Raw genomic sequence first — 26,018 nt, 5'->3', positions numbered from 1 at the left:
TCGTGGCTGGAAACTTCAGTGTTCATAGCACCTGAAACATCAGGAGAAAATTCAGGAATGGAGTTCCGTGTTTACCTCAAATCAGGGTTTGTTTTTGTTTTTGTTTTTTTTATCCTTAGTCACTGAAATACAGTAGATGCCCTGATCCCAGGTATCACATTTCTTTCAACCCCAAACACTCTTGGAGAAAACCAAACCAGGGTAACCATGATAATAAATCCCTATTTGCCATCTAGCTGAGTTCAAAAATAATGTCACATTTGGGAATGCTGTAATGAAACATAGCTAGATGTCAGGAAGAATATTTCCTAAAAGACTGTAAAAGTGTTCCTGGGACTGTTTGCTCGACAGTGTAACAGTAGCCTCTCCAGAGGCTCCAGGCATAGTGATTAAGAGCAAGGGTTCTTGGAACCAGGGTGCTAGGCTCCGTAGCTCCGTCCCACCACTTACCAGTTGCCTTCGTGGGCCTCACCATCGTGTATCCTTGTATGTAAAGCAGGGATGGCAACCCTGTACTTGGTTTAATAGTTTGTGGTGGGAATTAATTTAATACAGGCAGAGCAGTATATATGGTGGGTGCCATGTTTACAATTCATATCAGTAACAGAATTATTCCCAGCACCTTGCTTGCCACTGTGCCCAGACTTTGGTATCTAAGACTGTTGCCAAACATCTCAAGCACGTGTACTGAGGAAATACTGTATGTGGAAGAATGTCATCTTTCTGCTAATTTCCAAGTGGAAGAAGCTTAGAGGCCCATTAAGTTGTTAATCATTTTAAGGCACAAGGCCATCGAGCTTTGAGGTGTTAAGGGCACTGACTAGTCTGTCAGCTGGGAGTAGAGATCCCAGCTGAGAGTTGTCACCTTGACCACTGGAACTGGATGAGTTTTCTAATTGGATTAGCCAGGAAGTCTCCTCCTGGACTATAGGTAACACTGTGAACAAAAACTGCTGTACTTTTCTTAAATGAATCCTTCAGCATGATGCTTAAAACTAATTAGCTCAATAACTTAGAGATTCTTGATCATGTAGAGGTGTAATTGGTGATTAATCAACTTTTTGTTCTTTAGATTTGTTGTATTTTCAAGGTGTTTGGACATAGAAAATAGAGTGGCTCTTTCTCTGAGTTAGTAAGTGCTTAGAGGACAAAGATTTTTAAATCTCTCCTATGGGGTTGTGCAGGGTTTGGGACCAAATAGATGCTTAATAAATGCTGTTTTTGATTTCATTTTAATCTTTCTGTTCTGCATGTGGCCTAGGTAGGAGGCAGAGCTCATGACCTCAAATGAAACTCCCCTGGTTTTTGGAGGAGATCCGTTGCCCTCCAATGGAATTCAAAACTCATGCCTTAAATTAGATTTGAATTGTTTGGATTAAAACATTTGCTAGGAATAAAAACACATTTAAGACAGGCCTGGCTATCACAGACAAACGTCAGTAGTTGACGTAACCTCTTTTTATGTGTGTGGAGATGAGATCTTACTGTAATTTATGAGCTGCAATTTACTGATCATTGTGGCTTGTCTGTGTATGTAAACTTTTTTTTTTTTTTAAACAAAAAGGAAAAACAACCCTGAAAGCCTGGGAAATGTCTCGTCTCTTCCAATTCTTACATCCTTCCCTTTTTCTTATGTGTATTCTGGAAAATTTGAGGGTATTTTGAAGGGATAGAAAAGTCCCCAATGCATAGAGAACTTCACAAAAACATTGTTTAGAGATTATTGTTTTAGACTGAATATTGGGAAGATATTGATCACTTGTCTTTGAGAATTTAAGGAATTCTTAAATCTTATACATTTTAATTTTAAAAAGTTTTTTAATGTTTAATTTTGGGAGAGAGCACAAGTTGGGGAGGGGCAGAGACAGAGGGAGACACAGAATCTGAAGCAGGCTCCAGGCTCTGAGCTGTCAGCTCAGAGCCCGATGTAGGGCTTGAACCCATAAACTACGAGATCATGACCTGAGCTGAAGTCAGACACTCAATGGACTGAGCCACCCAGGCACCTCACATCTTGTTATCTTATAATGCAGTGATTCTTGGACTTTATTGGGCATATGAATCACCTGGGAATTTTGTTAAACTGCAGACTGTGATTTGGTATATCTGGAATGGAACCTAATATTCTGTATTTCTTTTTTTTTAATGTTTTTATTTTTTAATATTTTTTTAGTTTATTTTGAGAGGGAGAGAGAGAGAGAGGGAGAGAATTTGTGTGTGTGTGTGTGTGTGTGTGTGTGTGTGTGTGTGTGTGTGTGTGCACGCACAAGAGAGGCAGAGAGAGGAGGAGAGGGAGAGAATCCCAAGCAGGTTCCACACTGTCAGCATAGAGCCCGATTCGAGGCTTGAGGCTCGAACTCATGAACCGTGAGATCATGACCTGAGCCAAGATCAAGAGTCAGACACTTGACCAACTGAGCCCCCCAGGCACCCCAAGATTCTGGGTTTCTAACAAGTCTCCCTGTGGGGCTGTCACTGCTGCTCTCCAGCCCTCACTTGGAGGAGTAGCAAGGCTTAAAAGCAGAGGTTTTCAAACTTGGCTTCACTTTAAATTACCTGAGGACTTTTAAAAAAATACTGACTCATAGGTCCCACTTCCAGAGAGTAATTGGCCTGGGGTGCTGCCTGGGTGTCAGGAACTTGTAAACCTCCCCAGGTGATTCCCATGCAGAGTCAAGGCCGGGAACCACACTGCTTATTCTGAAGGATCTGAATTGTTTTCATTAGTTGACATCTGTGGGGAAGTACCTGTCTTCAAAGTGATGTCCTCTGTGTGTGTTTTAAAGTACTCTTGTTTTCTTTTATTATTTCTCTCTTCTCCTTTGGAGCCCATGTTTTGGAAGAGTCCCTCTACTAAACTACATTTAAACAGCTTTGCTGTTTTCTGGTTTTAAGTTAATCAAACCACATAAGCTGGTCAGTTAGACTTCCTGGTGAGCATGAGCTCCCTGGTGTTACCACACTGTGTTAGCACAGGGTCTAGGAAGGCCCAAAGCAGAGGCCTGCGCATACTTTCCACAGACAAATAAGTGATTTCCTTTGGACTTTTTGAAATGTCGAAAATAGTTCACTGATCTCCATTTGTGGACGTGGGTCAGAGTCCAGAGATTACATAATCCAGGAGCTTCTCAGGTTGTGTGGGTTCCAGGCAGAGCTCTCCCTTGGATTCAGGTGTCGGAAGCAGTCTGGCAGCTGCAGCTGGCAGAGTTCTTCACAGCTCTCTGTTTCAGTAATTATCTGTTAGCTGCGTTATCTTTTGGCTTCCTTTCCGCTCTGCTCAAACAAGCAAACATTCCCCCTTGATCCTATCCCACCTCGTGACTTGATATACATGAGAGCTAGGAGCTTGTGGGATAGCGTGAAGGTTCAGATAGCAGAGAAGGCTTCTGAGAAGAGCTGCCTTGGTTGGGATTTGAAAAACGGTAGGGGGTCTTCAGCTGGAGAAGAAGGAAAGGGTATTCCAACAAAGAGAAAATACTCTGCAAAGATGGCTGGCATGAGAGGTGTCTGGCTGGAGGGTGTTTGTGGTGATAAAGTGAGGAAGCAGTGGACGGGGGTTGGTTTTCTTTTTCTTTTTTTCCACAAGAGAGTAACATCTGATGTGTATTTTAGGAATGATATATTCTGGCAGTACTGTTGAAGGCTGAGTGGAGAGAGAAAGTTGGCAAGAGAAATCTTAAGCTATTGAAAAAGCATGATGATATATGAGAAAGAACCTGAACTAAGAACAGTAGGGGTTCTAGAAGACCTTGTGATTATTTTTAATTTCCAAAATAAATTAGATGATGAAAGTGTCAGCTGGGAATAGGTACAAGATTGAGTCTAAATAGAATTTGGTTATGTAGAGGATGCATTCTATTAGCACTAGAGCAGTGGTTTCTAAACTTGAGTGTAAAACAGGGTCACCTATAGGGCTTATTGAAATTCCAATTGTTGCGCCCCACCCATAGAGTTTCTGATTCTGTAGGTTTGGGTGGGGCCTGAAAATTCACAAAAGAATGCAGGAAAGGAACAGGAATCTAAAGGGAAAATGGAGGGGCGCCAGGGTGGCGCAGTCGGTTAAGCGTCCGACTTCAGCCAGGTCACGATCTCGCGGTCCGGGAGTTCGAGCCCCGCGTCAGGCTCTGGGCTGATGGCTCAGAGCCTGGAGCCTGTTTCCGATTCTGTGTCTCCCTCTCTCTCTGCCCCTCCCCCGTTCATGCTCTGTCTCTCTCTGTCCCAAAAATAAATAAACGTTGAAAAAAATTTAAAAAAAATAAAAAAAATAAAGGGAAAATGGAAGACAGGTAGCAAGTTGGTAGAACTTAAACCCAACAATATCAATAATTAAAATAAATATCTAAACATTTCAGTTACAAAGCAAAGATCCAACAGACTGGGCTTTACCCAGCACAATACCCTTACAGTAGATGCATTTTAAATATAAAAACATGAATCGGTCTAAGGAAAAAGGATAGAATAAGCAACACCCTCAAATGTAAGCATGAGAAAGCTGGACAGTTCCATTAGGATCAAGAGGACAGAATAGAACCAATGGATGAGGGCTACAGGGAAGCCAGTTTTAGCTCTATGGAGCACAGAACTTTCTGGTGCTCATCACTGGCCAGCAGTGGAAGGGGCTGCCTTTTAATTACAACACATGTCCCTGGAGATTCCCAAATGGTCTAGTCTACACACAGAAAGAGCATTCTTGCATAGAGATGTGGATTAGATGACCTTGGTCTCCTTTCTGGAGCTAAGATTTGATTATAGTTTATTTTTTACAATAATTGTGATTTTTTTGTTTTAATGTCTAGAAATGTGGGTATGTTCATTTTATAATACTTAGAAAATGTTAAAAACTTTTTTTTAACATTTATTCATTTTTGAGATACAGAGTGTGAGTGGGGGAGAGGCACAGAGAGAGAGGGAGACACAGAATCTGAAGCAGGCTCCAGGCTCTGAGCGCAGGGCTTGAACTCAGAGACCGTGACATCATGACCTGAGCTGAAGTCAGACCCTTAACTGACTGAGCCACCCATGAGCCCTTATAATACTTAGAAAATATTTAAATGCCCAAAACAAGACAAGCCATTTGGTCCTTCCATCCAGAAATATCTACAGCTACTAGCATTTTGGTACAGAGGCCCAGTCAATCTCATGAATACAAATATTCACTTAAATTTTGATGAAGTGGGTTGCTAACAAAGGCACTGTATTGCAATTGCTTTTTTTAAAAAACTTGTACTGTATTATATCTTTCCATGTTGTTAAATATTTTTGTAACACAAGAGGGTGAAAGCATATTCAACCCAGGGGGAGAAAAAGCACTTAGGGGCTAGTTGTATAAATTGAAAAGAAAAATAGAGAAGTGTTTCAAGAGAAGAGCCCCCCCCCACCCCCCCTGTATCCCTGCATTTTTACTATCTCAAGAGACCTCTGGGATTTGGGTGGTGATTACATGTGGAGAAAGAACCAGGAAAAGGAGTAACTGATCTTTAGTTTGGGTAATGGAGACCAAGGGGAGAGGAATGGGTTGGAGTTGAGGTCAGATGAATTCTGGCCCTGGTGAGTGTGAGTTGCTGGGGGTCACTGCCTGGCCTGGGGTCATTTCTCAGGCTGACTTTGTCTCTCTTTCCCTCACCTGTTTGCCTTTCCTTTTTAAAGGTATCACTACTCTGCATACCACCTGTTACTGTGCATACTCACTGTTTTTTGCTAGTAAAAGATTTAAGGAGGCAGGTGTTATTTTAAGATGTTTATTGCTGTTCATTACAGTTAAACACAATATAAAGATAATGACATTTTTTAGTTTTATGTTACCTTGTCTCTCCTGATTTGCCAGTTAGAAGCCCTTTTTAAGTTCTGCCTTCTGCTTTTATTTGCAAGAATGGAACCAGTTCTAGCCCTCCTCCCTCAGTTCTTTCCCTTCTTTGGGGAGGAAGACATTGTCTCCTTCCTTTGTAGAGAAAATGCTCTTTGCAGACCCAAGCATCAGCTCAGGCTGAATGATAAGTGTTTCTTGGCATCTCGAGGGTAAAACACTTTTCACTAAGTGAATGATCCATTTTGGACAACCTCCCAAATGCCTTTCCATTACCAACAAAGTGTTTCTGGGCAGCTGGAAAGAATGAAGTTGGAGTTGTGAAGAAAGGTTTGGGCTAGAGTTAAACTTTTGGAGAGTCACTTATGATATCGTACAAGACCACAAACAGACCGAGAGATAAGTGAAGTTTTCTAATGTCTTATATTGAATTCTGGATGTGTGAATAGAAATTGTAAAATAAAGTGAGCGTCACCGCCCCCCCCCCCAAGTAAAGTGGTACCCTAAAAGTCCACAGAGGAGAGCTTCATTGTAAAGGAAGCCGACAACGCTTCCTACATTTTTATGGCTGGGAAATTTGGCTGGGATGGTGGGAGGTCTGAGCTGAAGTACAAAGCCTGATGTGGGGCTTGAACCTTGGGATCATGACCTGAGCTGAAGGTGGACACTTAACCGACTGAGCCACCCAGGCACCCTGAGTGGGGATAGCATTTTAAGAAGAGGATGCTGATATGTGGGAGAAATGGCTGACTCTAGAACTGGGGCAGAGCATATAGAAAATAGATGGTACCTCAGCATCTTGTAGCAGAAAGTAAGGAAGTGTTCAAAAGACAAAAGAATGGGAGCAGGTCAAAGGGACAGAGAGCTCACCTGAGAACTCCCAATGGCCAGGGCTGGAACAATTGGAGGAATAAAATAAATCATGTAGCCCTGAGTTATAACCCAAAGGATAAAATAACAGTGAGCCCCATACTAATATAAAGAAGTGATTAAATATTAATAAATGGAGAAGAAGCAAATCTTCCTCACAGAAGAATTCCAAATAAGATGTATAGATACCACCCACCCTACAGGAGGTGGAGTGTAATTCCCTCCCTCCCCTGAAGGGAAAACATCAGATAAACCCAGGCTGGTGGGGGACAGTCTACAGCACACGTGGTCTGAACTCCTCAAAACTGTTAAAAGTCATGAAAAACCAGGAAAAACTGAGATACTATCATAGAGTGCAGTGTGTGATACCCTGAATTGGCTCTTGGAATAGATTGAGGATATAGATGGAAAAACAATTCAAAACAAAGTCTAGAGTTCAAAGTAATATACCAATGTTGATTTCTCAGTTTTGGCAAATGACAAGTAGTGCTGTAAGATGTAAAAATGGGGAAGCTGGCTGGGGAGGTATATGGAAATTCTTTGCAACTTTTCTGTAAATCTAAGATTATTCTAAAATAATTTTTTTTAAGGCTGTGGTGTGTGTTGGTTGGGGGGGGTTTGCTGGGAAACTTGCGCTCCTTTGCAGGCTGAGAATAAGTAATTGGTATGGGTCTTGGGGAGGGTGAGGAGGAATGGTCTAACAATGCGCCCATAGAAGGAGACGGAAAAGTGTAAACCAGAAGTAGAGAAAAAGACATTCATTCAGTGAAGAGCTGAAGTTGGATGGTAGTCCTAGACATTGTTGCTTGTCTCTCCCCAACAGCACTCTCCCCAACAGAGTGCTGAAAAACCATAGGTCTTCATTTTCAAACCTATTAGAGAAGATCTACCTCATTTTGTAATTCTGCATAGCTAGATAGGAAAGGCATGGGCCTTGCTACAGGTTGGTTACCTGGATGTCTTTAATGAGGAATCACCCATGAATATTTCTTGATTTGAGCTCAGGGATTCTCCTACATAGATATATTCCTTTGGGGTCTCAGAGGCATTTATATCCCAGAACAATGTACCCTGATTTGGGATGAATGAGAGGCAGGCTTTTCTTGTTCTGGTAGGGAAAGGCAAGGGGGAAGTAAAAGAAAAGCCTGAATCCTTGTTTCAGGAAAGAGGACATTTGGAAATTAATGACCTTGGAAAGAGATTTACCTAAACCTTTGCCCTCAGGCCTCTTGAGGATTTCCTTGTACCCTCAGTTTGAAGACCATACTAGAAGACCCAAGAGATGTGGGGGTGTCTGGGTGGCTCAGTCAGTTGAGCGTCCGACTTTGGCTCAGGTCATGATCTCACGGTTTGTGAGTTTGTGCCCCATGTCAGGCTTTGTGCTGACAGCTCAGAGCCTGGAGCCTGCTTCAGATTCTGTGTCTCCCTCTCTCTCTGCCCCTCCCCCGCTCATGCATGTGCATGCACGCGCTCTCTCTCTCTCTCTCTCAAAAATAAATAGACAGTAAAATTTTTGTTTTTGTAAAAATATAAAAAGAAGACCCAAGAGATGTGGAGTAAAGCTTTGGAATAGTGCCTGGAGAGGAGGGTTTTCTCGGGACCAGTGAGGGGAGGACTACTTTGTGTTGAGGTCACAGCTGAAGGGGGAGCCAGTTAATTTCCAGTGATGCTTATGATACTGTTTTCTCTGCTAGCTCTGACCTCTGGGGACTGCTCATCTTTTTTCTCCTCCTTTGCCTCTCCTTATTTTTCCTGTGTCTGCTTTATTTGAGATCTTCCAGTGGCAACTTGGAGCACTTTTCTTTTGTGAAGTGATTTTTTGCAGTGTCCATGTTAAAAAACATCTCATTGTAATGAAGTAGCAGTTCTTAGGAGATTTGACCTGTGTAGCTAACTTTTAGACCCAAAATGCTATTAAGGTGTGGAATCACTGAATGACTGTTGTGGACCAAATGCATAGTACATTGAATGAGGCATTTTACAGTTTGGATTAAGGCAATCTGAGTAACCTTTTCTTCTCCCCCTTTAATTTCAACTAAGGTATGTTAGATATTGCCCTCTATCTAAATAAAAAAATATTTAAATGTAAATATGTATATATTTCTAAACATATGTCTGTATATTTTGCCAAATAGGTAATGGAGCACTGGAAAGATTATTCTATTTTCACTCTTGGATAACAATATCCAGTACACATTTGTGATTGTAATTAAGATGTGTTACATATGCTATATGTTGTTGCCACTACATATGTTCAAGTGTCACTTATAAAGCTCATTAATTTATTAAAAAAAAAATTTTTTTTTTCAACGTTTATTTATTTTTGGGACAGAGAGAGACAGAGCATGAACGGGGGAGGGGCAGAGAGAGAGGGAGACACAGAATGGGAAACAGGCTCCAGGCTCTGAGCCATCAGCCCAGAGCCTGACGCGGGGCTCGAACTCACGGACTGCGAGATCGTGACCTGGCTGAAGTCGGACGCTTAACCGACTGCACCACCCAGGCGCCCCAAAAGCTCATTAATTTAAAGGGCTAATAAAAAGATACTTTTCGGGTGCCTGGGTGGCTCAGTTAGGCGTCCGACTTCAGCTCAGTTCATGATCTCACGGTTCGTGGGTTCCAGCTCCGTGTCTGGCTTTGCGCTGACAGCTCAGAGCCTGGAGCCTGCTTTGGATTCCGTGTCTCCCTCTCTCTCTCTGTCCCTGTCCCACTCACTCTCTCTCTCTCTCTTTCTCTCTCAAAAATGAATAAACATTAAAAGAAAAAAGGATACTCTTGTGATTCAAGAACACGTTTATGATTGTAAAATAGTCCCACTAACCTTATAAATTAATTCTACCCTACTTATTAAGTTGTGTAGCTACTTTAATTGTAAAATAGTCCCACTAACCTTATAAATTAATTCTACCCTACTTATTAAGTTGTGTATGCTATTGGTTTTAGCATATGTGGTCACTGTTGGATTAGTCAGGAAACGTAGACTGATTAGCATATTCTCACTGTATAGAGAAACCTGTTATTTTGTTGTACAAGTGTTTTGATGGCATGTCACATCTTTCTCTTTTCATTAGTAGTCCTTCACTGGGCAATGAATAAGACACATCTAAGTTTTTAAGGCACAGTAAGGATTGACAGGTGGTCTTACCTCTTACTTGTAAGCTAAGCTGGGTCTACGAGCTGGTCCAGTTTGAGTGTATTTCAGGGCCCAGCAGCTGTTCACCTGAAGTCTACAGAGCCTCCGGGGCTCCAGGGAGATCTTAAACACATAAAAGTATCACAAATGTATGCAGGGGCTATCTCCTCAAATTTCATCTGAAAGCCAAAGAATTTTGTGTGCCAAAAATACCATTTTTGTTCAGTTTCATCGCTGAACAAGTCTGTGGTTAGGACACAATAGTGTTTTGAAAATGCTTGGAAATAATTATACCCATGTTTGTATTGCAGTACTTCAGCCACAGACAGTATCTAATTTCAGAAAATTTCTCTTGCACTTTCCTCTAGTATTTTTAGATATGGTATAAATGTAGTGTAATCTCACTTCTGTTTCAAATTACCCTCACTAATTTACAAACAATTTTGAGGGCCCAGGTAATCACAGGTGTAATCGTGATCTGGTGATTCCCATTTTCCTTTTGGGTAGCTATTTGCTGTGTTCTTCCATTTCTTCATATTTAAATAGTGCCAGAACAATTAGCACAGTTCAAAGAGGAAACATGTAATTTTAATATTACTGATGTTACATTTCTAGACTGTGGTAAATGGAGAACCTGTGAGTAAATGCTATTATGAAATACTATTGCAGGCTGCCTGGGCGGCTCAGTTGTTAAGCATCTGACTTTGGCTCAGGTCATGATCTAACAGTTCAGGAGTTCTAGTCCCACATCAGGTGAGCAGGAGCCCCACTTTGGGTGAAACACGATCCCTGCTTCCCTCCCCCTCTTCCTTCCCCTTCCTGCCTCCCCTTGCTCACTTGCGCACCCGCCCCCCCCAAAAAAATACTGTTTCAGGTTGCTTAGATGTCTGATACCAATTTGTTCGAAGTACAAATGATCATAGTTGGTATTGAAAATAATAAGAAAAAAACAGGAGGAAATGGCAAGCAGAAAATTCTTAGGAGTAGACTTTTGCCTGAATTTATATTTGTCTCCTTGAAGGTTTATCACTCTACTCTGGCACTAAGAATATATGTGTGCAGTGGTATTTTATTGTTTAATAGAGATCTCTGACAGTGAATATAAATGTTGTCCAACCGTGATCCTTCAAATGATTCAGGAATTATAAACCAATAGTGAATCAAAAAGCTTTTAACATTATTTTCTAAATATGCATGATCTAGGTAAGTGGCTCTCATGTACAAGCAGACAACAAGTATTACCTGGAGAATGTGCTGAAATGTGTATCCTGGAGACCTCACCTCACAAAGACTTTCATTCAGTAGTTCTGGACTCCACTGTGTTTTTGACATAGCCCCAGGTGATGTGCGCATATTTTGTTCTAGGTGCTAAGAGGTTATATGGGAATAGCTACAATATAAGAACATTACCTGTAGGGCCTGGGTGGCTCAGTCCGTTGAGCGTCTGACTTCGGCTCAGGTCGTATTGAAAATAGTAATAAACCCATTACTTGGGTCTATTATTGGAAATAATTTATTGGGAAAGAAAACTATTTCCAAAATAAAATAAATTAGGAAGGGGAATGGCATTATTTCACATTTATGCAAATCTCTTTACTGTTAACGCAATAGAAGGTTAATACAGTATAGAGGCCATCTGGATTCTCATAGATGCTTCTGTATTCAATGTGTTGCAATGTTTTGGTTGAAATCTATGAAGAAGATCCAGTCTCACACAGAAAAGAGGGAAGTATTTTAAAGCCTTCTTTGATATTATACTAAAACTATGCAAGTCACATTTTCTTAAAGCTTAATTAATTGCAGTATGGAATCTGGAATTCTGTCACCGAGTTTTGTTGTTTTGATTTTTACTTTGATACATTCAAATCCATTAGTCTGTTTTACACTTTCAGTGAATTTTTTACCCATGCATGACTTTGTACCAATTAGAAGACATTGGTCACGAGGTTATGCAGACCTCTAAAATCACATTTATTTCTCTCATTTTGTTACTGGAGCCCAATGGTGCAAGACCACCTAGATGCATGGGGGTGGCCAAAACAGACCAGGTTCTGTCCCATGCCACTAACAAAATCTGAAGTTGGAGAGACAAGTGGTGGTGAAACCAGAAAGGAATTTCAGTGAGGTCAACACCAGAAAGACTGAGGACTAAAGTCCTAAGAATGTCTCCAATGTGCTGAGAATACTTCTAAGTTTATATAGGGAAGACAGGGAACAACAAAATCGGTAGGTACTTGCAGCTGAGCAGCAAAGGTCAGTTTGACAATTGTCCTGAGGTCCATCACGTGGGGGTCTTGCTGACGTCAGGGGAGTAGTTATTGCCTGAGGGGGTAGTTTTGGTTCCCAGGGGATGTTTTTGCCCCCTGGGTCTCTGCCGGTGTTAACAGATAAGCCTGAGGGGAAAAACAGAGCCTTTAAGAGGAAAAGGTTGAAGGCAAAATGGAGTCAATCAGGGCAAAGACTGGGTCCTTCTTCAAATCCTCACTGTCAAGTTATTACATTTCAATAGAACAAGAAGGGATGATGATGGTCATTTCTGCTGTAACTACTTCCTGTGGACCAGGGATGATGTAGGAATTTTGGGATGGAGGATTTTGACAGGTTAGAATTGTTTCTTATGTCCCTGCTGAGGAGGACAGCAAGGGCATCTCCAAGCTAGTATGAGTGTGGGCTCCTGTTTGACAAATACAGAAAGTCAAACAATAACCAAAGAGAAGAAGAACAAGACATATGCAATGTTTAGCAGGGCATATTTCCATTTGAAAGGAATAGAATTCAGCAAACTGCTAAAAGGATCTAGAACTCGGGCATCTCTAGCAGTTATGTGTTTGTTTAAATCTTTAGTGGCTTCAGTTACATTTTTTGAATAATTTGGAATGGGAATACAGCATTCTGTTTTAATGACAGTACAATTCCTCCTTGGGCTGCAGTCAAACGTCAATGGCCATCCAGTTTTGAAGGGCAATTTTTTGAATTTGTGTGGTATCATCATTTAGGAGAGTGCATGCTGGGTTTGTTTCAAGGTGGCCTTTGTATGCTTGGCTAAAGCCTCTACTTCTAATTCTACATTGATAAAGGCAGCTCCTGGGACAAATATGGCCAAAGGATAAAACCATCAAAAAGCCCTGTTTGCCTGATGTCTAGTTTTAACAGTATCCCTATTATGAGAAATCAGTGGCAAGTGGGAGGTAACTCATTCACAAGTGCATCCATCATCTAATCCATTCATAAGGTAAGGCTATCCATTATTTCCACAAGTCCATATAGCTAACCCCATGGAGTAGTGGGGTACTCTTGGCTCTAAAGTAGCAGTTTTGCCATTCCAGTCACATACAATCAAAGTGACAGTTGCGTTACACAATTCTCAGGAAGTCCACCCCATTGCCTGGGATGATCCCTAAATACCATTTAACTTTTTAATATCTGGGGTGGGGGGGGGGTGGTCTTTACTCCATTGGACTTGCTCAGCAGTTAGCTACCCAGTTCCACCATGTGCTGCATTTCCCATACCTGGGGTGGTGTCTATCTGTTCTTTTACTAAAGCAAACACATGTGATGAGCTGCAGGTCCCCACCAGGGGAGCAAGGTATACCCAAAGATATTCAGCTTCCTCTGGTATTTCCTCAAGGAGGTACTGTGTGACCTGGGTGAATAATTTGAGAGGGAGTCCAGTGGGCAACTTCAGACTTCATGTGGACTGAGAAGGGAGTGGTAAGAACTCCTAATAAGCAAGTGTCTTCCATTGTCCATCTGTTTAGTCATATGCCCGTGGGTCCTCTTGTCATCCCCACAGAGTAACAGGCACGAAGACTGTCTATACATGCCTCATTGTGGCAATTTCTCTGATGTTTACCTCAAGTTGTGTAAGTTAGGTGCACAACAAACATTGAAAGACAAAACTAGAATCTAACATCCACAAAAGTGTTTATCGAAACATAATTTTTCTCTCTAAAATCATCCTCATTTCCAGCAAAGAGAGCCAAATCAAGACATTTGTAAAACGAGTCCAATCTTAACAAACTTGGCCTAATTATTTACATAAGCACAGCTGGAATACTGATTGACCATATAAATTCTTCAAAATCTACTTTGCTGGAACTTTCTATAAGGAGGTTCAGATTGAACTTTTAACAGCCTGTCAAGGTGAGAAGTCAAGCCAAATACTTGCCGTCAGGTTGCCTGCAATGCTTATAGATTTGGGTGAATTCCTCTCTTCTTGGGGTCCCCCAAACATCCTTCCTAAGGTTCCTGTGTCTGCCAGGAAGTGACATTCTTTATTCACCTGGGAGTAAAGCTGCTGGGGACTCTGTAAGCAAGGTGTCAGGGAACATCTCCAAGGGGCTCTGTTGTCTCCATAAAGTCAATTTCAGTGCCTTAAAACTGTCTGGTCATATCTGAGTCTATGTATGTCTGTCTCAAATATGACATTCCAGTCAAAACCTTGGTAATATAACCAGTGTTTCCAATGGTGTCCTGTTACTAGGAGAACAGATTCTTACTGAACTTATATAAACAATTATAATTGTCATGAAAGAAAGAATACTCACTGAGAATTTCTGAATTCTAGAGGGTTCAGATAGGGAGAAAAGAAATGTTTTCACTTGTCACAAAGGAATATTTTACCATATTTCTGTAAGTCATACATACTTTAAGAGAAAAAGTTTCCCCTAAATCTAAAACAGCAAACATTAGAGAACCAGCAGTGTTTCAAACAAGAGTCAGAAAAACTATAATCATCTTCCTCAATTCATTCAGTTCCTAATTATATTAAATCTGGTTCTGTTCGCAGCTTTTCCATTAGTTCTGGAGATTCTTACCCAGTTTAGTTTTGTGATCTTAAAGTATCAGAAAGATGTATTTGTGCAAAGTCTTTTTCATGAATTACCTTGAAGATGAAACACATTTTGCAAGAGCATCAGAACAATAAGTGTAAATGACAAAAAGACTCGAAGATGGACATGGTTAAAGATCTGATGAGCATTTGTTATAATGCAATTGACAAGGAAATCCAGTTATTTCTGTGACACACAACATAATAATTACAATGTCAAGTGATGACATTATACCAGGACATACTTAAACCTTAGGAATTTCATATAATTTGTAGGACAGTTTTGCATTTGCCCATGCAGTGTAACCTAAGAAAGTTTATCATCATTTGTTTGACAGTGCTTCCCATGTAACTTAATATACCGAATTATCAAGCGTCATTAGTCAAAAAGACTTCATTTAGAATTTGAATTTGGGGGAAGTTTTGTTAAAGACCTCAGGTTTTAAAGCAAAATGCCTAGGTAGAATTACAGATCATTATAAGACTTAATATTTAATTATCTATTTAACCAAAGTGGCAATAGGAGATTCTACAGAAGGTTACATAGTTGTTAGCAAAACTTAGCTCCTTTAATACTGAGAAGTTTTAACTTTCTTAAATAATCAAAGACCTGATAAAGACGAAACAGAAACTTTGGTTGTCTGGGCAGATAAAGAAAAAAAACCTTTGTTTACAATTTTTTTATCAAGGGTAGACCAATAATCTAAGAAAACTGTCATTTTAATAGAAAGGAAAAAACACCCCTCGAATTCCAATCTTATACCAGTGTACTTTAAAAATTCATTTATTCCGGGGCGCCTGGGTGGCGCAGTCGGTTAAGCGTCCGACTTCAGCCAGGTCACGATCTCGAGGTCCGTGAGTTCGAGCCCCGCATCGGGCTCTGGGCTGATGGCTCAGAGCCTGGAGCCTGTTTCTGATTCTGTGTCTCCCTCTCTCTCTGCCCCTCCCCCGTTCATGCTCTGTCTCTCTCTGTCCCAAAAATAAATAAACGTTAAAAAAAAAAATTAAAAAAAAAAATAAAAATTCATTTATTCCAACCTTACTCCTGACTGTGCATAAAATTGTTTTCCAAAGATTCCCCTTCACAAACCTTCTACAAAGTTTTTTTTTTTGGTATATATTCAGATATTATCCTAAGTTTTCTCTCTCTAACGAGTCTCAGTTTATAACAAAATTATTTTTCTTTACATTCAGATTTTATCCTAAGTTTTCTCACTCAAAAAGACTTCATTTAGTCTCAGTGTAGGACAAAATTACTTTCTTTTCTGTCACCAAAAATGTATTACCATTTTCATACCTTTTTTTTTGAAAACATATTGTAACTTTTCCTACATACAGAGTTATCTTCCTTATTGTTTCTAGCAATTTTAATTACTTTTATCAGAATTTCACTCTTAGAAACCTTAGTTTCCAGTGAAAACTAGGTAGTAACCAATTGTGAACTATTACACTAGAATGCTTTAGACTGGCAAATTTATGAATATATATTTCATTTTTAGAAATATGTGTTTTTTCATAGTTCATCTTTCGATAAAGCATAAAATGTTCATTAGCAGACCCAAGTATTGTTAGTTTCTCTGTAATAAGCCAAAAGCAGATAAACCTGTGTTTAGTAATTAATGTTTCAGTATTTATTATCTTATTTGGAAAAGACGTAGATATCCAGTGAGTTCAAACCAATCTGTCATTTAACCTAGCAAAATTTAAGGGGCACCTGGGTGGCTCAGTCAGGTAAACGCCCGACTCCTGATTTCAGCTCAGGTCATGATCTCACGGTTCCTGAGTTTGAACCCCACATCGGGCTCCGAGATGACAGCGTGGAGTCTGCTTGGGATTCTCTCTCTCTCTCTCTCTCTCTCTCTCTCTCTCTCTCTCTTACCCTCTCCCTCTCCCTCTCCCTCTCCCATTCTTTCCTTCTCTCAAGATAAGTAAACTTAAAAAAAAAAAACAACAACAAACCAAAAAACCTAGCAAAATTTAAAGTTTTAGGTTACCAAAGGTTTTGAAAGCTATTTAAAAGTTTATCTATAGGGACACTTAGGTGGCTCAGTTGGTTAAGTGTCCAGCTCTTTATTTCAGCTTGGGGCATAATCTCATGGTTTGTGAATTCAAGTGCCATGTCAGGTTCTGCATTAATAGCATGGAGCCTGCTTTAGATTCTCTCTCCCTCTCTGTCTGCCCCTACTTCACTTGCATTCTCTCCCTCTCTCAAAATAAATAAACTTAAAAAAAAAAGTTCACCTGGGGAGCCTAGGTGGTTCAGTTGGTTAAGCACCTGACTGTTGATTTTGGCTCAAGTCATGATCTTGCAGGTTTGTGGGTTCGGGCCCCACATTGGGCTCTGTGCAGGAACTTTGGAGCCTGCTTGGGACTCTCTCTCTCGCTTCCCTACTCATGCTGTCTCTGTCTTTCTCAAAATAAATAAATAAAATTTAAAACAATTTTTTTAAAGTTTACCTATAAGCCTTTTTATTTAATCTACTTGCTCTGAACAATTACCCATGAAAACTTCATGCAAGAGACTACGTTAACCATTATTTTAAGTCATCTTTTTTGCTGATAAACTGCAGTAGGGATAACATGAGCTTATTTGATCTTCAGTAAACCTTGGTAGAATAAGTTTTATATTTAATGTTGATAACTCTAAAAGACATGTCTATTTTAATTAAGCCAACAACCTTGAATTAGCTTTAATACTGGCTATGTTGCACCTGTGTCCACTAAAGTCCATCAATTTGTTCCCCGCTGTCTGTTTTTCCTGTGGGGAAATCTGAAGTGGGTAGTTGGAGTCCTGGGAAGCCCCTGGACTCCTTCGTGCTGCTTTGGGAGGTGCTTCAGGTTGAACCTCATAAGGAAGTGGCCCAACAGCTTGGGGTGCTTTCTGCTCATTGATGGTGAAGGTGGGAACAGGAGCTGGGGCACTGAGGATAATATAGGAGCCAGTGGTGCGAGCCTGGCTGGTGGTGGTACAGGAACAGGAGGAGGGAGAGGTGCCTCCTCAGCAAGGCTGAAGGTGGATTTAAAGTCTGGACTAACATTCCTTTATCTCCCTCTCCTGCCTCTTCCTCCTGCAAAACAGACTTTTTCTCTGGTTGCTTTTTAGCTCTCTGCATCATTTATTCAAAATATGTCCTAATGGACTTTCTTTGGGAGCAGAAGCATCCCCCATCTCCATAGGCAAAAGTTAAGAACACAGAAGATACAAAATTGTAACCAAATGAAGCTCAGAGTATCTGTGGTAGCATTTTCTTTCCCAAAAGTTGGAGCTTCACTGGCTGAACCAAATAGCTTCTATTTTTTTCCTTTCTTATTTTATTTTATTTTATTTTATTTTATTTTATTTTATTTTATTTTATTATTTTATTTTATTTTATTAAAAAAAATTTTTTTTTCAACGTTTATTTATTTTGGGGACAGAGAAAGACAGAGCATGAACAGGCAAGGGGCAGAGAGAGAGGGAGACACAGATTCGGAAACAGGCTCCAGGCTCTGAGCCATCAGCCCAGAGCCCGATGCGGGGCTCGAACTCACGGACCGCGAGATCATGACCTGGCTGAAGTCGGACGCTTAACCGACTGCGCCACCCAGGCGCCCCTATTTTATTTTATTTTAGAGAGAGCACACAGGAGCAGGGGAGAGGGACAGAGGGAGGGGGAGAGAGAGAGAGACGGAGAGTATCTTAAGCAGGTTCCATGCCAGCACAGAGCTGGATGGGGTGCTCAATGCCACGATCCTAGCATCATGACCTGAGCATAAATCAAGAGTTGGCCGCTTAAGCTACTGAGTCACCCAGGTGCCCCTGAACCAAACAGCTTCTGGACAAGCTAAGAGAGCCAGATCAAAATCTCTTGTTTGGTGGCAACCAAATGGGAGGAAGAAATCAAAGAGAGCCATTCAGAGCCGTCTTTTCTCTGAGCTTAACATATACACAGGCCAGGCAGCGTTACAATAAAATACTTCTTTTTAGTCATAGGTTCATAGCTAAAAGTAGACGACTCAGCCAATATTCTCCTGAGGGGGCTGGGAGCGGGAATAGAAATAATACTTCCCATTCTCACACAAATTTCAAGAGATCTCCCAAACACATATCCTGGCTTCCCTACTTGCCCCACATCCCTTCCACTCTTCTAATGGTGTCTCTAATTAGAGATTTCTTGTTACAAGTCATATGAATGAGCCACACAAACTCAGAATGGTTCCTAGGAGGTCCAACAACAGGGAAGTAGGGAAGGATAGGACCCGCCGTGCACTGTCGAAGAACTTACCAGGAACCGAATCTTTCAGGATGCACTTACTCCTCAGTTCATTTCTCTGCTTCAATAAATGTAGTTAAGGCAGTCAGTGCCTGTCTGGGGTGAGCAGAAAGGACTGTCCCCAAAACAAAACAGATTTTGGCAGCTGTAAGGGACTGTTCTCCTCACCCTCCCTGCCTGGCATCAGCTAGTCACAGTGGTTGGCTCTGACCTGTCATAGTCAATTATTAGGGGAAATGAATGTGTGAGCCCTGGGCGCTGCAGCCTGCAGCTCCATCCTGGAATTCCAAGAGGGTGGGACAGATTGGAAGCAGCTCCTGTCTGGCTCACCAGAAAATGTGTTACTGGAGCCCAAGGGTGCAAGAACACGTGGCCCAGGGGGCCCAAACAACACAGTTTCAGCTACTCACCGCCAACAAAATCTAAAGGCTGAAAGAAACATGGCGTGAAGCAAGAAAGGAATTTATTCAGTGAGGTCAGCACCAGGAAGACAGGACTAATGTCCAAAGAATCGTCTCCAAGGTGCTGAGAATACTTCTAAGTTTATATAGGGAAAACGTGGAACAAAGATCTGTGAGTACGCAGCTGAGCAGCAAAAGGTCAGGTTGATTATTGTCTTGGGGTCAATCGCACAGGGTGTTGCTGGCGTCTGGGCTGTCCTTCTTGCTCGAGGGGGTAGTTTCTGTTCCCATCGTTGGATGTTTTGCCTGCTGGGTCCCTTGCCTGAGTTAACTGATAAAGCTGGAAGGGGAAAAACAAGTAAGAGGAACAGATTGAAGGCAAAAATGGAGTCAGTCAGGGCTATGACTGGGTCCTCCTTCAATCTCATCAGAAAAGTCTTTTAATTGTGGCGAAGCTATCCAGCTCACAGTGGCAGATGTAAAGTTTTACAAAATGCTTGAAAGCTCAGATTTTACCATTGGCAGTAAATAGTGTCGGTTGTTTTCCTTGAGGAAACAGACTCACTTTGTTCATTTTTGAGAGAATGACTGCCAGAAACCCAAGTCAGACTAACCACAGTCCATCAATTGTTCTTTGACGTAGAAATGGTAGTCCACGAAAAAAAACAGCTGGGCTAGCTTGCAACTCAATTACACACAAGTGCTTTTCTACTAGGCCGTGATTGTACTTAACTTCTGCAGCAGCAGAGTGCTTTGGTGCACTTCCCATTCAGTCCCAAAGAACATCAAAAAGACCTACTCAGGTCGATTTAACAAAAGTAGTAATTCTTACTGCTTGCTTCATTAAGGACATTCGTGAAGGACACTTGCTGTAACTGCTGATGTGTGGTGGTGAAGAATGCAGGGACTACTAGTTCCATTTGCTGCCACTGTGGCGATTAGGGCTCAGAGGCCTGCAGTTACCCCACAATTGCTTTTGCATCATTAGTGCAAATGGCAGCACAGTGAAAAAGACAAATAAGGGCTTTGTGTTACTCTAAAAATAGTTTTGACCTCTGCGAAGTTCTTGGGGACTCCCAGGAGTCCACTAATCACACTTTGAGAACCACACATAGAGATGCATTGAGCCTTCCTCCCAGCATTGTCATTTTCATACCAGAGATCAACATGTCACTATTCCATGGCTTCTTAGTAGCACAGTCTGGATAATCTCTGTGAGGTAGACAACCCTGTAATGATTCTAGGTAGAACTGAGGAGCCTACAGGGCAGGCATTCGGTCAGCCTTCATTTCCAGCTCTTACAGTGTGCTGCAGGTCCCCAGGAGATATTGTAGCACACCGTCTCTCCATCTCTGCCCACCTAAGGGTTTTCCTGCTTACCTTTAGGCACTGTTGAAACACAAATGCCTTCCCTAGTCCTCTTAGTACGACCCGTTTTTGTTTGTACTAACTACATAGCGTTTACTATATTGGTAGTTTGCATCCTCAATTTTTTTTTTAATGCCAATCCCTTAATTTACTAAAGGACCAAAATGAGTTACTGTTTACTTTGTAATCTGTATGTTGTCCAGAAAAGGCAGGGCGTTTTGTAAATGTTTTCTCAGTGTAATGAAATCAAAACTGAAAGCGAACAAAGTAAAACAAGAGTGCATTGGTTGCACATTTCCTGACTGCGAGCATTGGAATGATCAAAAGTAGCGAACGTGGTTTACTGCTGTGGTTTTTATTCCTTGCTCACTGCAGCCTCTAGGGGCCCAATATTCAACAAATATTCAAATTGGAGCTGGAGTTCTGAGCGGCCGGGTACTGTGTGTTCCGGCGGTGTGTTTGTACATTGTTAAAACCTGGCAAGAGAGCACCAGCCAGGAGCCGGCAGGCGGGGCTCGGCCACGAACGAGCGAGCGGGGCTGCGTCGGCGCTCGGGCTCGGTGCCCCCGCCCGGCGCAGCCTCCGGCTCGGGCCGGCGGAGCGCCGTGCCCATTTAAGGAGGCGGACCGTACCACCAGAACTTTCTTGACAGGGGGTAGTCAGGCGAACTCGGACAACTTTCAGGGAGCCTAAAGACGATTTCGTTTCTCTTCTAACCCTGGCCCGGGTTCTAGTGGCGCTCAGGGGGAGCTGTGCGCTGGTGGGCTTTGGTCGTGGGGCTCCTCGGGTTTCCCTTCTCCGAAATCGCCCCGAGGGTCTTCACTTGCTCTCATTTCGGACGCAACATTCCCCGAGCTGGTCCAAAGTGTAGTTCGCCTGCAGAGGCCCCAGTGCCCGGATGTCCATCAGGATTAGTGCGAGCCAATACGCTCGGAGCCCGAGGCTGCGCTGAGGACGCCCGGGCTCGGGAGCAGGTAGTCCCGTAACACCGGGGAGTTGCGCTGGGGAGCTCGTCCCCGCTCGGCCCCGGCAAATGGTGAGCGCGGCGCTGGCAGAAGGGCCGCGGGTGGAAGGCTCCGATGGACAGAAGACCTTGAGCTCTGCAAAGTGAATTATGGCAGCCCAGTCAAGGTAAGCCAGGCTCCGAGAGAAACTTTTTAAATGTGTTAGTGGCTAGGGGAATTGAAGGTTGAGGGCGGGGGGTGGGGGAGGGACGGTTGGGGTGCTGCGAAGACGACCGGCAGGAAGCAGCTTTGTCATTGCTCTCTCATCATTCCCGATGCTGTGGTTCATTACTTAACGTCAGATAAAACAAAAAAACAAAAAACAGTTGGGAGAGCGTACTGGACAATTTCTGCAGCGCGGAGGAGAGGGGTTGAGTTAAAGTTAAAAGTTGAATTTCTTCCGTCTTCCAAAATAATTATTTTCGGAGAAAATAAGTTGTTTGAACTTGCTTACCTTTGCCCAAATTTTCGTTTCTTTGTGCACCTCTCTTTGGTTCGCCTGATTTGGGGGGGGGGGGAGGGGGAGCGCTAGTATTTTGATCGGAATTTTAGAAGTCAGTAAATGTAAAAACAGTTCGCCTTAGAGAAGGTGGTTGAGAATTTGGCTGGTGAGTGATCGAAAATGTTGCTGCTAAAATGTAGGATTCCACATAAAACGGCACGGCTTGCGAGAATCTGCTGAGTAGGCAAAGACCGGGAACGTACCGGGGTTGGCGAAGGGGAGAGGATAATGAACTGCAGTTGCTGTCAGAGGAGCGCTATTGTAAGAACCTCAAGCTCTGACTTTGTCTGGTTGGTTCCTTTTTTTTTTTTTTTTTTGCAATGAGTGTTAAAGAGTGATAACAAGGCGTTAGTGGTTAGTATACGATTCAGACTGTTGTGTGTGAATTCATTTTAGTTGTGACAGCAGTTGGTGCTAAGAGAAGCTTAAAGTTATATTTAAGTTCTTTTTCAACTGTTTTACTAGAAAGCAGTTTGGTGTCACATATTTAAAATAATAATAGGGCCCTTCAAGTTGACACTTATTGTAGTATAGTGATTTGGGGATGTCTTAGGCTAAATACGTTTTGGGTCCCAAAACCCAGGTGTACCACTAAAAGAAATAGATGCTCGAATGCTGACGATTGGGTGAGATGAAATTCAAAATTGTTTCCTAAGAGAACTTTCTAGGAAGAGAAACAACTTCTCTAATGTAGACCACCTCTTGTGCGATATCTGCTGTATGTATTTTAACATCTCAACTCAGTGGTTTATTCCCTGCTTCATGTTGTTGGCTGTTCTGAGAAAGGGGCTCTTGGATCCAAGTAGTAGGAAAACTTTGATTAGAAACAAAAGTTGCATCTTTGTGTGCTAACCTGTAATGAAAATTAACTGCCAAGGGGGCCTGTGGCATAAAACCTTTGCTAAGATACCTTGATCAAAATAATTAAATACTATTCAACAAAACTCCTTCATATAGAGGTACGATTTGAACTCAGGTGCAAGTGATTTCAATGCCTCAGCTCTTAAGCTAAGAATAAAATAAGGTAGTAACTAACTGGACACTGTAGTGTGCCAGGCACAGCTGCTGTAATTGAATTATCTCTTTGATTCTTCTCAGTCACTTAAATAGGTAAGGAGTTTTATTTTTCACATTTGGAATTAAAGAAACTGAGTCCCGGCCTGCCTGTTTCTTGCCCGAGATCACACAGGTGGAGCAGTGCCTGACTCCTGAGCTGCGCTGCAGATTTGCTTACTTCCGGGATGCTTCTTTAATGGTGAGGTGAGGTGTGAAAAGGGATCTGCAAAGCCTCAATATAAGTATACAAAAAGCAATTTCTGCTCAAAGTGCTCTGCTACAAAATGGAAAAATCGGAATTATTGGTCTGGTAGTTCAATTTGTGGGTAATTGAAATAGGAGGACTGCCTGTATTCTGCTCTTCTTCCTGGCCTTCAGACGTGCCCTTGAACTAGGAACAAAGCCACAAGGCCATGATGTCTGTTGTTTTCTTAGCCTGCATGATGGGAGTAGATCTCTTAAGTTATAAATATTCATTTTCTTCAGTTACATTTGGAATGTGGTCTACGCTCATTTAGACGTTGTGTTTTGTGGGATAGTAGGTAATTTCTGAGATCCAAAGAGAAGATTGCAGATATTTTTGGATTTCAAGGAAACCTCAAGCTGGGCCACATTGTTCTGAGTAGTGCTAAGAGAAACAGAACCATCACCTCTGATTTACGATCTGGGGCAGTAAAATCTTGTCCATGTGCCACACGCAGTATCTGTTTGCTCTTGAAACAATTAGTTTAGATTGTTGGACTCATTGGTCCTCAGGATTCATAGCTCAGTTTGTTCTAACCACAGTCATTTCATTGTGCACTATTTAAAGTAATTTGACTTTTTTTTTCTTTGAAGAGGTAGATGAGAACTTAGATCAAACTGAATTTTGTGGCACTGACAGGGACTACACGAGAGGACCATGTCACTTTCCTCTCGTTATTTGGCATTGCTTTCAGGTAATATTTTTCATTTGATACTTACGGTTGGTATATGACTAATTTTTTGTGTGACTGAATAGGCTAGGCAGTGTCTTCCTTTTCTATAGTCAGCTCCTTAAGGCAAGACATTGTCTCACATTTTTATTGTCTCCTGCATAAGCTAGAAGTATTTTGAATGAGGAAGAGACTATGTAATTATTTCTTAGCTTGTGAACCTTTATAAATTGAGTTTGTACAGTCCTCTCTCTCATTTTAAAACCTAAAAGGAGCGAAAAACAACAACAACCTAAAACTAGGAAATTGATTATTTTGTTTTGCTTTGTTGTTGATTTCTTCCCCCAGAAGTGGAAGACATCTGTTGAATGAAAGGTCAGTTGCCTAAACTTTAAAAATTAGATTTTGGGTCAGTATTTTGAAAACATGTAATATTTGATTTGAGTATTCAAGTCGTGGAGAAACGCAGTCATTTAGAAATGCAGTACCAGTTGGGGCGCCTGGGTGGCTCAGTCGGTTAAGCGTCCGACTTCTGCTCAGGTCATGATCTCGCTGTCTGTGAGTTTGAGCCCCGCGTCGGGCTCTGTGCCGACAGCTCAGAGCCTGGAGCCTGCTTCGGATTCTGTGTCTCCCTCTCTCTCTGGCCCTCCCCCGTTCATGCCCTGTCTCTCTCTGTCTCAAAAATAAATAAACATTAAAAAAAAATTTATAAAAAAACAAAAAGAAATGCAGTACCAGTTCAAGCAAGACATACTGTGCCTCCGCTCTCTCTCTCTCAGATTCGTGTGTGCTTTCTTTGGAACCTTTAAGCACAACAGATACACTGGCTACTTTCTTATGGGAGTTGTAATAAACTTGCCTTCTTTAACTTGAAATAGTTACAGATCTGTGGCTTTAGTTTCCAAATTCTGATCTAAAGCACCGAATGCTTTATAGAAGTGTATATAACCTGGCGTGCCCTCTTTGGATAATAGCAAGCCTGTGATGGGGTAAAGGTGGGTATGGCATCTCAATAGTTTGTAGATCTATACTTTTCGGTGAGGATTAACTTACTTTATATTTAGAAGTGTGTTGATGGATAAAACAGGAGGGCTTTGTCTGGTTCCCCATCTCTGCTAACCCCCTCATTGAAGCAATCCTTGAATTCTAGAAAGGAATATATACGTACCTTCAACTACTGCCAGGGATTAACCAGCACCTTGTGCTAAGGGAGAAGCCCTGGTCCACCCCCCCACCCTGGGAGGGAGGGGAGTGGGGGAGTTGAAATTCTGTAGGAGAACAGCATCTGGTGGTTGAGCACATCTCAGAAGAAAGCACTTTCAGACAATTTGCAAAAGGAAATTAGGGTTAGTCAGTTCTCCCACGGTGTTTTTGTTTTGAATTTGACTGAGGTTAATGTTAATGAAGTTTAAATAATAATAATAATAATAATAATAATAATAATAATAAAGCAAAGTCAGATTGTTCCTAAGATTATTATGAAGCCGGTTTTTGGTGGATCTCTTTGGTGAGGGAAATTTTCCATTGCAAAAAGCATTGCTCTTAAACTGGTACAGAACCAGTTTTGTTCTGTCTTCTGCGCTCCTCATTTTTGAGCTACCAATTACCTTGGAAGAAAATTCACAAAAGCAAAGAAGCTCTGATTAAATATGAGCAGATATCAAAGAAAAATGCTGTGGTATTTTGGGAAGTGCGGTTCAAGGACGTGATTTCAAGAAGGAAATAATTTATGCAGTATTTTGACCCAGCGAATGTCTTCATTTTTTCCTTTGTGACGCCATGGTAAACAGTGTCCTTGACAAGAGAGAAACACAGACAGGTCTCTTAAGTGATTTCCTACTAGTTCATCCTGAGAGCCAGCCGAGCTTCCTGACTCACCAGAC

General features: G+C 41.7%; 1 protein-coding gene across 4 annotated transcripts in view; it reads left to right on the top strand.

The window, feature by feature from the left end:
* Nucleotides 1–26,018, top strand: part of AFF1 (ALF transcription elongation factor 1) — a 236,919-nt gene that overhangs the window by 80,279 nt on the left and 130,622 nt on the right. The window contains exon 1 of one of the 4 annotated variants that reach the window (XM_047856956.1): nucleotides 21,147–21,790. The exons of the other annotated variants lie outside the window; for them this stretch is intronic. Within the exon in view, the coding sequence (XP_047712912.1) occupies nucleotides 21,774–21,790 (17 nt within the window). The 5' untranslated portion in view covers nucleotides 21,147–21,773. Of the gene's footprint in view, nucleotides 1–21,146; nucleotides 21,791–26,018 lie in introns of those variants that run through there. 4 annotated transcript variants of the gene reach the window in all.

The sequence above is a fragment of the Prionailurus viverrinus genome, chromosome B1 (assembly GCF_022837055.1).
Source record: "Prionailurus viverrinus isolate Anna chromosome B1, UM_Priviv_1.0, whole genome shotgun sequence".
In the NCBI taxonomy this organism is placed as follows: domain Eukaryota; kingdom Metazoa; phylum Chordata; class Mammalia; order Carnivora; family Felidae; genus Prionailurus; species Prionailurus viverrinus.
Note: the sequence above shows the minus strand (reverse complement) of the source record. Positions and strands in the feature narration are given on the sequence as shown.